Genomic DNA, 12,341 nt, shown 5'->3' with positions numbered 1-12,341 from the left:
GATCTTTGTCCTTTTTTGAATTATTGTATGACACCAGGCCTTCCTGGGAGGTCCTCCCCTATTCCCCTTGTTCACTCCACTGCCCCCACCCCGTGACCCGCCACTGCACTCCTGCCTCATCTTCCTGAGTAGCTGGAACCACAGGTTCAGGCCACCATGTGCAGCTAATTTTTTTTTTTTTTAAATAGATGAGGTCTCATTATATTGCCCAGGCTGGTCTGAAACTCCTGGGCTCAAGTGATTCTCCCACCTTGGCCTCCCAAAGTGCTGGAATTGCTGGTATGAGCCACCACACCCAGCCTAGGGTTTGGTCTTAGACATTCAAAGTTTCTCATTCTTTGAAGGTACCTTGAGCAAGTGAGCAAGGCACCCTCTGCCTATGAGAATCACCCACCCAGCACCCCAGGATAGAAGCCACAGGGTCTTTGTAGCAGTGCCAGAGAAGAAAGCCTCTTCCCCTCCTTTTCCTAATCCAGTCTAACTGGGGAGGACGATATATTCCAGGGCAGCCCCCACCCCTCAACCCTGCCCGGCAGATGGATCCAGGAGGGGCTACTGGACCCATTGTGGGGTTCCCATTTGGGGTCACCTGGCAGCCCTTCCCTGTCCCATACCCAGTCCTAGAATACTCCCCCATCCCACCCCTGCCTTTTCACCATATCCCATCATTCAGATTCTCCAATCAGCTATCTTAACAACTTCAATACATAATTAACGTACTGTAAAAATCATCAAGTCTACAATTGAGTATGTTTTGGTATATTCAGAGTTTTGCCACCTGATATGGTTTGGCTGTGTTCCCACCCAAATCTCAGCTTGAATTGTATCTCCCAAAATTCCCACGTGTTGTGCGAGGGACCCAGGGGGAGTAATTCAATCATGGGGGCCGGTCTTTCCCATGCTATTCTCATGTGTGAATAAGTCCCACGAGATCTGATGGGTTTATTAGGGGTTTCCGCTTTTGCTTCTCTCTCATTTTCTCTTGCTGCTGTCATGTAAGAAGTGCCTTTCACCTCCTGCCATGATTCTGAGGACTCCCCAGCCATGTGGAACTGTAAGTCCAATTAAACCTCTTTCTCTCTTTTCGGTTTCCAGTATGTCTTTATCAGCAGCATGAAAACAGACTAATATCGTAAATTGGTACCAGTAGAGTGGGGCGCTGCTGAAAAGATACGCAAAAAATGTGGAAACTATTTTGGAACTGGGCAAGAGGCAGAGGCTGGAACAGTTTGGAGGGCTCAGAAGCAGCAGGAGAATGTGGGAAAGTTTGGAATTTCCTGGAGACTTGTTCAATGGCTTAGCCCAAAATGCTGATAGCAATATGGGCAATAAAGTCCAGGCTGAGGTGTTCTCAGACAGAGATGAGGAAAGTGTTGGGAACTGATGTAAAGGTGACTCTTGTTACGTTTTAGCAAAGAGAGTGGCGGCATTCTGCCCCTGCCCTAGAGATTTGTGAGACTTTGAACTTGAGAAAGATGATTTAGGGTATCTGGCAGAAATTTCTAGGCAGCAAAGCATTCAAAACATGACTTGGGTACTGTTAAAGGCATTCAGTTTTATAAGGGAAGAAGAGCATAAAAGTTTGGAAAAAAATGCAGCCCAACTATGCAATAGAAAAGAAAAACCCATTTTCTGGGGAGAAATTCAAGCTGGCTACAGAAATTTGCATAAGTAGCAGAAGCCTAACGTTAATTCCCAAGACAATGGGAAAAATGGCTCCAGGCCATGTCAGAGACCTTCACAGCAAGCCCTCCCATCACAGGCCTGGAGGCCTAGGAGGAAAAAGTGGTTTCATGGGCCAGACCCAGGGTCTCCATGCTATATGCAGCCCAGGGACTTGGTGCCCTGTGTCCAACTTGCTCCAGCTGCGGCTGAAAGGGGCCAATGTACACCTCGGGCTGTGGCTGCAGAGGGTGGATGCTCCAAGCCTTGGCAGCTTCCACGTGATGTTGAGCCTGTGGGTGCACAGAAGTCAAGAACTGAGTTTGGGAACCTCTGCCCAGATTTCAGAAGATGTATGGAAACACCTGGATGCCCCAGCAAAAGTTTGCTGCAGGGGTGGGACCCTCATGGAGAACCTCTGCTAGGGCAGTGCAGAAGGAAAATGTGGGATCAGAGCCCCCACACAGACTCCCTACTTGGGCCCTGCCTAGTGGAGCTGTGAGAAGAGGGCCACCATCCTCCAGACCCCAGAATGGTATATCCACTAACAGTTTGCACCATGTGCCTGGAAAAGCCACAGACACTCAACACCAGCCTGTGAAAGCAGCCAGGAGGGAGGCTGTACCCTGCAAAGCCACAGGGGCAGGGCTGCCCAAGACCATGGGATCCCACGTCTTGAATCAGCATGACCTTGATGTGAGACATGGAGTCAAAGGAGATCATCTTGGAGCTTTAAAACTTGACTGCCAGACAGGTATGGTGGCTCACGCCTATAATCCTAGCACTTTGGGAGGCCAAGGCAGATGGATCACCTGAGGTCAGGTGTTTGAGACCAGCCTGGTCAACATGGTGAAACCTCGTTTCTACCAAAAATACAAAAAATTAGCTGGACGTGCTGGTGGACAGCTGTAATCCCAGCTACTTGGGGGACTGAGGCAGGAGAATTGCTTGAGTCTGGGAGGTAGAGGTTGCAGTGAGCCGAGATCATGCCATTGCATTCCAGCTTGGGCAACAAGAGCGAAACTCTGTCTCAAAAACAAATAAAAACAAAAACACAAAAAAACAAACTTGACTGCCCCACTGGATTTCAAACTTGCATGGGCTCTGTAACCCCTTTTTTTTGGCCAATTTCTTCCATTTGGAATGGCTGTTATTTACTCAATGCCTATAGCCCCATTGTATCTAGGAAGTAACTAGCTTGCTATTGATTTTACAAGCTCATAGGCAGAAGGAACTTGCCTTGTCTCAAATCAGACTTTGGACTGTTGACTTTTGGGTTAGTGGTGAAATAAGACTTTGGGGGACTGTTGGGAAGGCATAATTGGTTTTGTAATGTGAGGACGTGAGGTTTGGAGGGGTCAGGGGTGGAATGATATGGTTTGGCTGTGTCCCCACCCAAATCTCAACTCGGATTGTATCTCCCAGAATTCCCATGTGTTGTGGGAGGGCCCCGGGGGAGGTAACTGAATCATGGGGGCCAGTCTTTCCCATGCTATTCTCGTGATAGTAAGTCTCACAAGATCTGATGGGTTTATCTGGGGTTTCCACTTTTATTTCTCTCTCATTTTCTCTTGCCACCACTATGTAAGAAGTGCCTTTCACCTGCTGCCATGATTCTGAGGCCTCCCCAGTCAGGTGGAACTGTAAGTCCAATTATACCTTTCTTTGTAGTCTCGGGTTTATCTTTATCAGCAGCATGAAAACAGACTAATTAATACACCACCATTGTCACAATCTAATTTCAGAATATTTTCATCACCCGAAAAGAAACCCCTTACCATGAACAGTTACTCCCTATTCTCCTCCTCCTGCCCCCAGCCTCTGCCAACACACTAATCTACTTTGTCTATAGAGTTGCCCAATCTGAACATTTTATCTAATGGAATGATGCAATATGTGGTCTTTTGTGAATGGTTTATTTCACTTAACATTTTTGAGCTTTATCTATATCACAGCATGTATCAGTGTTTCATGCCTCTTGATTTCCAAGTAGTAGTCCCATTGTATGGATAGACTACATCTTATTTATCCATTCAGCACATGGTGTTTAGGTTGTTTCCACTTTTTTACTATTGTGAATCATGCTGCTGTAAACATTCATGTTCAGGTTTTTGTATGGATGAATGCTTACATTTCTCTTAGGTATATACCAAGAAATGGAATTGCTGGCTCATACGGTAACTCCATGTTTTACATTTCGAGCAGCTCTCAGACTGTTTTCCAAAGCCATTGCACCATTTTACATTGACACCAGCAATGTATCCAATCAGTTTTTATTCTCAGGGAACAGCACCAACCAACCTGTACTCCCTCTGTGCCCCCTTCAAGTGCTCATTAAAATGTAAGTCACTCTGATTTGAGGACAGGTCACTTTCCAATATACTTTCAAGAAGGTATCTGGTGAGAAAGTAGTGACAGTGACAGCCTCTTCTAGCAGCCTCAGAATGCGCTGGGGTCTCTGATCCCACCTGGGCTTTTCCTACCACCTTGCCTCACTCCCTGCTAGCTCCAGCCCAAGTCAGAGCTCCAACCCTTCCTGAGGTGACCACAATCACAGCACCTTCTACAATGTTTCTCCAGCTACTCTGCACATTCTTTTGAGGGAATGGGATATATTTAGTTATTTCAAATACTAAAATGATGTCTCATTCAAATATGGTTCTATATCCATGTTTAGTGGACATATGATATCCATCACTTAGTGAATAACTGAGGTTCTGGGAGTGGCAGTAATTAATACTCTTAGCAGTAAATATTACCTTCAAAGAAAAGGTACTCTCTTGAAATTCTTGAAAGCTGGATCTTAGAACTGAGTCGCCCTTGCAGGGTGCCGACAATGGTGAAAAAGATGGAGGGGGCCATGATTAGTAGGAAGGCCTCTTCTTGCCTTTGCCTTCCTGGGGGCCAGAGCTCAATGGGGCAAGGGAGCAAACTGCCCCTTCCTTCAGTGAGGGCTCTCACTTAAAACTTCCATAAGTTATTTTGGCGTCGCTTTTAATATTAGTGTATACACTTGGTCACTGCTCCTCAGCAGAGAAGTAGTGTCGTCAAACTTGGATTTGGATTAAGATCTGTTCCTTCTCTTCCTGCTATCAAGTAGAATTGTCAAGGTGGGACTTCCAGCTGTGTCTGAGTTAGGGGGTGGCAAATCCTCTCCCCAAAAAAGCATCTAGTAAAAGCTGGAGAAAATTTATATTTCCACACTCTAGAAATTGAACACAGGTATACACTATGAAAAAGGTTTATGCTTGAAAAACTGGGGCACAGTGAGTGTTTGTGGAATCCTTTCCGAGGGCTGCATGCATGCCCCCACCAGCTCAGCTGGGTTACAGCTTTAGTCAGGGCAGGACAGACTCTAAGAACTCCCGACAGTCCAATGGGACTTGCTCAATTTGCAACAGCGGACAATACCCATACCCAGAGAAGTCAGTGGAAGTGACAATTTCAGAGGATGAGAAGGGAGGGCTAATGGTACCACAAGCTGGGAATTGTGTGGTTGGGCCAAGCGCTTTCCTAGATGAGGCTGCACACGAGTGCAGAGAATACCTGGAGAGGTTCTGGGCAACACTTCCACTACTGGCTGCCCCTGAACACAGGAGCCTCAAGAGGCAAAGATGACCAATTGGACATCATTAAATTTAAAAGATGTTAAACTTCAAAAGACACCGTTAAGAAAATAAAAGACAAGCCAAAGCCTGAGAGAAAATATTTGCAAATTATATATCTGATAAGGTACTTCTATCCAGAATATATAAAGATTTCTTAAACTCAATAATAAGGAAAATAATGCCATTTAAAAATGGGCAAAAGAGGATGGATGCAGTGGCTCATGCCTGTAATCCCAGCAGTTCGGGAGGTCAAAGCAGGTGGATCACTTAAGCCCAGGAGTTTGAGACCACCCTGGCCAACATGGCAAATGCCATCTCTACAAAAAATACAAAAATTAAATGGGCATGGTGGTGGGCACCTGTAATCCCAGCTACTCAGGAGGCTGAAGTAAGAGGATCTCTTGAGCCTGGGAGGCAGAAGTTGCAGTGAGCCCAGATTGCGCCACTGCACTCCAGCCTGGGCGACAGAGCGAGACTCCGTCTCAAAAAATAAATAAATACATAAAAATAAAAATAAATAATAATAAATGGGCAAAAAGATATGAATATTTTTGTCAAAGAAGATACACAGAAGGGAAATAAAGCACATGAAAAGACATACCACCACTAGCCATTAGAGAAATGCAAATGAAAATCACAACGAAATACCTTTATGCATCAGCTAGAATGTCTATAATTTAATTTAACAGATGATGGCAGGTTTGGGTAAAGATGCAGATAAACTACAACCACTGCAGATCACAAGCAAGAATGTAAGATTGTACAGCTACTTTAGAAAACAGTTTCTTTTCTTTTCTTTTTTTTTTTTTTTTGAGCCACAGTCTTGCTCTGTCACCCAGGCTGGGGTGAAATGGCGCAATCTTGGCTCACTGCAACTTCTGCCTCCCAAGTTCCAGCGATTCTTCTGCCTCAGCCTCCCAAATAGCCAGGATTACAGGAGCATGCCACCATGCCCAGATGATTTTTGTATTTTTAGTAGAGATGGGATCTCGTCATGTTAGCCAGGATGGTCTTGAACTCCTGACCTCAGGTGATCCACCTGCCTAGGCCTCCCAAAGTGCTGGGATTACAGGCCTGAGCCACTGTGTCCAGCAAGTTATTTCTTTAAAAGAAACTTACCATACAATTAAGCAATTCCTCCCCTAGCCATCTACCCGAGAGAAATGAAGAAATTTCTGCACAAAGACATGTATGTCTACTCACATTCATAGTAACGTTCTTCATAAGGGCCCCGAACTGGAAATAACCCAAATGTTCATCAACTGATGAGTTAGGAAAACATATTAATAAAAAGGAGAGAAGTGCTAATACATGCAAAAACATGCCAGGTGCAAAACATACTATATAATTCAATTTATGTAAAATATCACACAGACAGGAAGCAGATCAGTGGTTGCCAAAGGCTGAGACTTGGAGTGAGGATTAACTGCAAATGGGCACCAGGAAACTTTCTGGAAGATCATGAAAGTGCTCTCAAACTGCATTTGGCGGTGGTGGCACAATATTATGGTATGTAAATTACATCTCAGTAAAGCTGTTGGGGGAAAAACAAATGGAATTTCTGACAATTCAAATGTATATGTCTTACCTGGACTCGCTGAAGCCTCTGGTTTCCTTTTCTTCACAACTTTTTGAGATTTACTAAAACCAATGAAAAATACATTTAATAGATTACTCAAGAATGTTCCCCAAACTCATCACTTGCCTAGGCCTCATCTGAAGCTTGAATTGTTGAACAGAAAATCACCCAGGCTAGGTGCAGCAGCTCATGCTTGTAATCCCAGTACTTTGGGAGGCGGAGGCAGAGGCAGGCGGCTCTTTTGAGGTCAAAAATTGGAGACCAGCCTGGGCAATATGGTGAAACCCCATCTCTACCAAAAAAAAAAAAAAATTAGCCAAGCATGGTGACATGTGCCTGTAGTCCCTCCCAGCTACTCAGGAGGCAAAAAGATGATGATCGCTTGAGCCTGGGAGGTTGAGACTGCAATGAGCCGTCATCACACCACTGCACACCAGCCTGGGGCAACAGAGTGAGACCTTGTCTCAAGAAAGAAAGAAAAGAAAGAAAAAGAAAAGAAAAAAGAAAATCATCTGGACACATTAAACTCAAGTCAGATGCACAGCAGAAAGTCTGAGAGTTAAACTCCAAGTCCTATACCCTGTTCATGTTACAAGTTGAGAGACAACAGTTTTAAATTTCACTTTCACTAGAGGACAATGCGATCCTCAAGGTGCACTCTCCCTCAATAATTCTTCGGCTCTCTTGAGTGACAAGGCTCTTGCTTCACCAGCCTTATCTTTTGTACACAGTAGATAACAGGCTGGATTCTCCCCATTCCTTCTGGAAACTCACTTTGCCATCATCAGGAAATGCTCATCAACTTACTAAATGATGATTGATGCGTATCTGATGATTTAAGAAGGTTCTCCGTTTCTGTACAAGAAAACGATGAGATTAAGGTAGGAATGGCTTCTGATTTTGGTTAAATTATCTAGACCTGATTTTTCTTTGCAGCTACTAAAGATTCCCAAATCTCCACAGCCCTTCTTCAAGGAGTGAATTTTAAACTTTATAAGCTTCAAGAGGGGGGCAGAAAGATCTGGCTATAGACTATGGTCAGGAAAGATAGGTCTTATGGAGGTCAGATGGTGGTCACGTGTGTTACCACACACCTGGTTTATATATGTCATCACTCTGATCAATATCCACTTCAAATGACATTCACTTCTGTACCTGTCTGTTTCTGTGACTAAGCAAAAAACTACTAGTTCTAAGGTTTTTCATTATTCAAGAACAAAGAAACCATAGTGCTGGGTCAGGTAGTCATTTTGGGTTTGCTGAAGTGGATCAATGGTTTTTCTATCAGTCATGGAACACTTCCATTACCCACTACCTGAAGCAGACATGGCCAAAGTGGTGGTTGCTTTTCTGCTCAGTCCTATAACCTGTCGTTTCCCACTGCAGACAGGCAATGGAAGAGGAGCAGACAGGAAGGAGGGAAGGAAACTAAGAATTGCTAATCAGCTATTCAATGCTGGAGAATATGAGTTTTCACTGAATCCTTAAAACAACCCTATTAGCTAGGAATAATGAGGCCCACCTTAGAACTCTGCAAAATAAAAGGTCTGGGGAAGGGGACAGGAGATGTCCTAGAGACAAGAGGGAATGTGTACAGCTAGGTCTTTAGACCAAGCTCCAAGCTTCTGCATTTCAGAAGCTGGAGAGCCTACAGAGAGCAGGCATCATGCCAGACACTTCATCTGGCCTCTGTATAGCTTAAAGCTCTAGTAAGGGACACACATTATTCAGAGATTCACAAAAATACATGTGTAATTACAAACTGTGCTAATATCATAAAAGTTCAGTACTCTTTGTATTAAGAGGACATTGCCTCTCAACAAATACAGATGTTTGGTAATCATCAGAACTTATTTTATCCCAGCCCTGAAGATGTCACTGTAGGTGCTGGTGATGGAATAGACATGATACAATACTTACATATATCTGTCATTATTCTGTAAATACTGGTTGAATATTTCTTCTCCAATGAGAAAATGGCACAACAAAGTCGAGTATGATTTGTTTCAGTTTTATTTTCCTATCTCAGTTTCAGTAAAAGATTCAGATAACTGATTGACACATATCATAAGCTATCACCCATATACCCTAAATATACACTGTTTATGCTTTTTCTTTTCCGTGGAACAAGGTGACACTATCTTTGTTCAAACCAAAGTGAAAAGGAAGAGATACTATACTTTTAAAAAGAGGGGCGTGTATGGTCTTTTACTGTCAGATAGTGAACATACGTCACCACCAAAAGGAAAAAGCGTTGAGGAAGAATGTGCATCCCACAGGTCAGAGAGTCAAGCAGGAAGTACCAGTAGAGCACCTCCAAATATAGCAAATTTGGAACAATTAGGCATTATTGTGAAAGAGCTTCCTAGTTTTTCATTTTTCTACCAGCATATTGCTACATTGGAATTTAAGCCCTCTTCACAGTGCAAATATCAAAATGAGCCAAGTCAGAGTTTTATGGCAATCTTTTGCTAAAATATATTCCATTTTAATATACATGCTATAAAAGTATGCTGAAAAGGTCGAGAGCTCCGTTAAAATTAAGAATTTGCTTTTTTACTTATAGGATAACGTACATTCAACTCTAAAAGTATATTTGTGAAAAGCTATTATTGTGATCCCAAATATTTCTAGCTCCATATTTTGTTTATAATATTGACTTTATAACACACATATTCAGTAATGCTTCCTTATAATTCTGTATCTCAATGCCTCACCAATTATTTTAAGTACAAATGTGGGGGGAATCTGTGTATCTCAAGGAGTTCTTACTCATGCAAACTACTGAGTTTTTAATGTACATTCTTATCACAAAATTTTCATTTTATTCTTTAAACTTTGGTAGCTTAAATTTTTTTTATGACCAACATTTGAAGCTGTAATGGGACAAATAAAAACATGAGATGTTGAAAATTAAACGTGTAGGTGGCCTGATTTTAAATGTGATCACTGCCTCCTCTACTCACATTGCCAGTACCAGTTTTAGATTCACACGGATAGTGTGAGATACACTGGCTGAACGCATGCAGTGATGATGAATCAATGGAGTGTATGCTGGACCATAAAATGCACTCTTGGTACCGAGTGCACCTATGTCTAATCACGTGTGCATGTGATGAGGCTGCTGGCTGACTGCATCAGTGGAACCCAGGTATAGTGGCAATTGTTTCAGGTATAGTAGTCAGACGGAAATATAAAATAATGGAAAGTTTTTGCTGATTTAAACAAAAATATTTACTCTTTTCATTAGCAAAACATTATTTAAAATATATGTATTTCTCCCCTCTGAACATTTAACTAGGAGCACTGGGCAATTTTTGAAGGTTTAGTGCTGACTGTTTAATACAATAAATATGGCTGTGGAGAGCACACAGCAGCAGTAGCTTACATACGTCCACAGATAAGAAATTTACTCTCATCTGGTTAGTGTCCAGTCCACCAAAGGAAAGGTTTGGCGTTCGTGTGCTTTTTTTTCCTTGTAGGAATCAATTCTGCTTGATTTTCGTTCTTGGAAGAAAAAATAATCAGCTGATATCCTCAAATTTTATGACATGATGCAAAAGAGCAACAGGACAAAGATGACCTACGACCAAAAAGCTGGACTGGGATCAGGTCTCCAGGCAGATCTTCCTTCTTGCGAGGTGAGTCTACAAAGAGCTGCACCAGAAGCCAGGAGTGAGGCAGCAGGGACACGGGGGCGGGTCACTCCCACTCGGATGAGCATCTCCTGCTCTGCTGCAGCCACAACCCCGACTCCCTACCCTACAGAACCATGGAAGCCAGTTCACAGGGCAACAAGGAAAAGTGAAACACATGACCAAGAGAAGGCCCAGGCCACAGGTCACTGTTTGACGCTGCCTCCTGAGCTACTGTCCTCTGTTGAAATAATCTGCGCAGGATCCGTACACCGTGTTCTTCACAGCAGAATTCTTCCTTGTTGCTCTTGAAAAGTTTTTGCGAGGTCGTGATCTTCCAAACAATTTTATCAGAAGTAGTTTGATGCCTGCTCTAACAAACCAATCACGGCAAAAATTTCAGGCTCCCTCCTCTGAATTTTCAAACTACCTAAAAGCAGAATGTTTTCCCCTCGCAAATGGTTACTTCTTTGAAAAGCAGACAAACTTTTTTTTTTTTTAAATCCAACTAAGCCCATTAGAAAGTACTCCAGACTACATGAGGAGGAAGTGCAGGAGAACTGACTTCCTATTGTGCCTTGCATAAAACATTTTGCTAAAATTAAGAGCAGCTCCAAGTGCAGAAGTAAATATTTGTGCAAAAAGGCACACTGCCAGGTGCAATCTTAAAACATCCTCAACTTACTCATTTTATAGTGTTTGACTCTTTTAAATACCAGTCTTTAAATTATGAAACCTAGCAAGTAAGGGGAAGGAAGTTCACATCAGAAAATACACTTTAGAAAAGGTACAAGACATTTTGCTGGCGATTTGCTACTTATTTCATAACATAGATCAAGTAAGTGTTTGTTAAATATTCACAGTAATTTCAGACAGAAACATATCTCCAAAACTTCAATCTATTGCATTTTTAACTATTTTTCTGTACAATTTACAAAACATCTGTCAGTGTTTTTCTGAAGAATTCCTTCTTGTCAGTCCTTCCCTCTCTGGATCAAATTATACCTTCAAGGTGGGTTGTAGGATTCCTTTCTCAATGAGATGAGTCTTCAGGGTTTTGTATATATTTAACTGCTGTTCTGGTTGAAGCACCAACAACTGCTGTAGCACTTTGCTGGGATTTGGGCCCCTAATTATAAGGCAAAGAAGACAGGTTTGTGTTATTTTAATAGGGATAAGTGAAGCATATACCCCCAATTTAAAGCAAACCATTCCTTTCAGTGTAGAGTAGCTGTTATTAAAGTGATAACAGCTCACTTTAATGTGCAATGTTAGTGTCAAGGGGATAAAGAGCCAGAACTATTCTGCTTTGAGAAGTATACAGCAGAGAGGAATAAAGAATGCACAAACACAAAACACAAGAGCAATATAAGGCAACTGAAGTGGTGCAGATCTAAGTTCTACAAAAGTTCTTGAAAGGGCAACCAAAGTTAAAGGTGGGGATAAATGGCAAATCTTGAGATTGAATGAGACACAAAAACCATTCTGTAGGGAAAGGAGCCTGGTGAACACAGGACAAACCAAAAAGAGGGTATGAAAATATAATTGAAATTTTTAACTTCAAAGAAACTTCAGATGATGAAAGGTGCTTTGTTGAAAAGTATCTCCAAGGAGCTATGAATGTTCAAAGAGTCAGAACACAAAAGTTCTGAGCCTAGCACTGAAGCCCCTTACCAGTGATACAGGTGTCATGTCTTTGTTCAAAGACAGTCCTAGGTAAACTCCAATAAAAAAAAACAAACAAACAAAATAAAAGCAGATCTGCTTTAAAATTCAATGGGAAAAAGCAACATACAAGTAATGTACTGGGATGGCACAGAATTCTAAGAAAGACATTTATGTGGGTAAATGTATGAT

At 42.3% G+C, this 12,341-nt stretch overlaps 1 protein-coding gene across 1 annotated transcript in view; it reads right to left on the bottom strand.

The window, feature by feature from the left end:
• Positions 1–8,844: 8,844 nt before the first annotated feature.
• CDS1 (CDP-diacylglycerol synthase (phosphatidate cytidylyltransferase) 1) overlaps positions 8,845–12,341 on the bottom strand; it is a 70,518-nt gene continuing 67,021 nt past the window's right edge. The window contains exon 13 of the mRNA XM_011941787.1: positions 8,845–11,613. Within this exon, the coding sequence (XP_011797177.1) occupies positions 11,484–11,613 (130 nt within the window). The 3' untranslated portion in view covers positions 8,845–11,483. The remainder of the gene's footprint in view (positions 11,614–12,341) is intronic.

The sequence above is a fragment of the Colobus angolensis genome, unplaced genomic scaffold (genome assembly GCF_000951035.1).
Source record: "Colobus angolensis palliatus isolate OR3802 unplaced genomic scaffold, Cang.pa_1.0 Scaffold200, whole genome shotgun sequence".
Classification (NCBI taxonomy): Eukaryota; Metazoa; Chordata; class Mammalia; order Primates; family Cercopithecidae; genus Colobus; species Colobus angolensis.
Note: the sequence above shows the minus strand (reverse complement) of the source record. Positions and strands in the feature narration are given on the sequence as shown.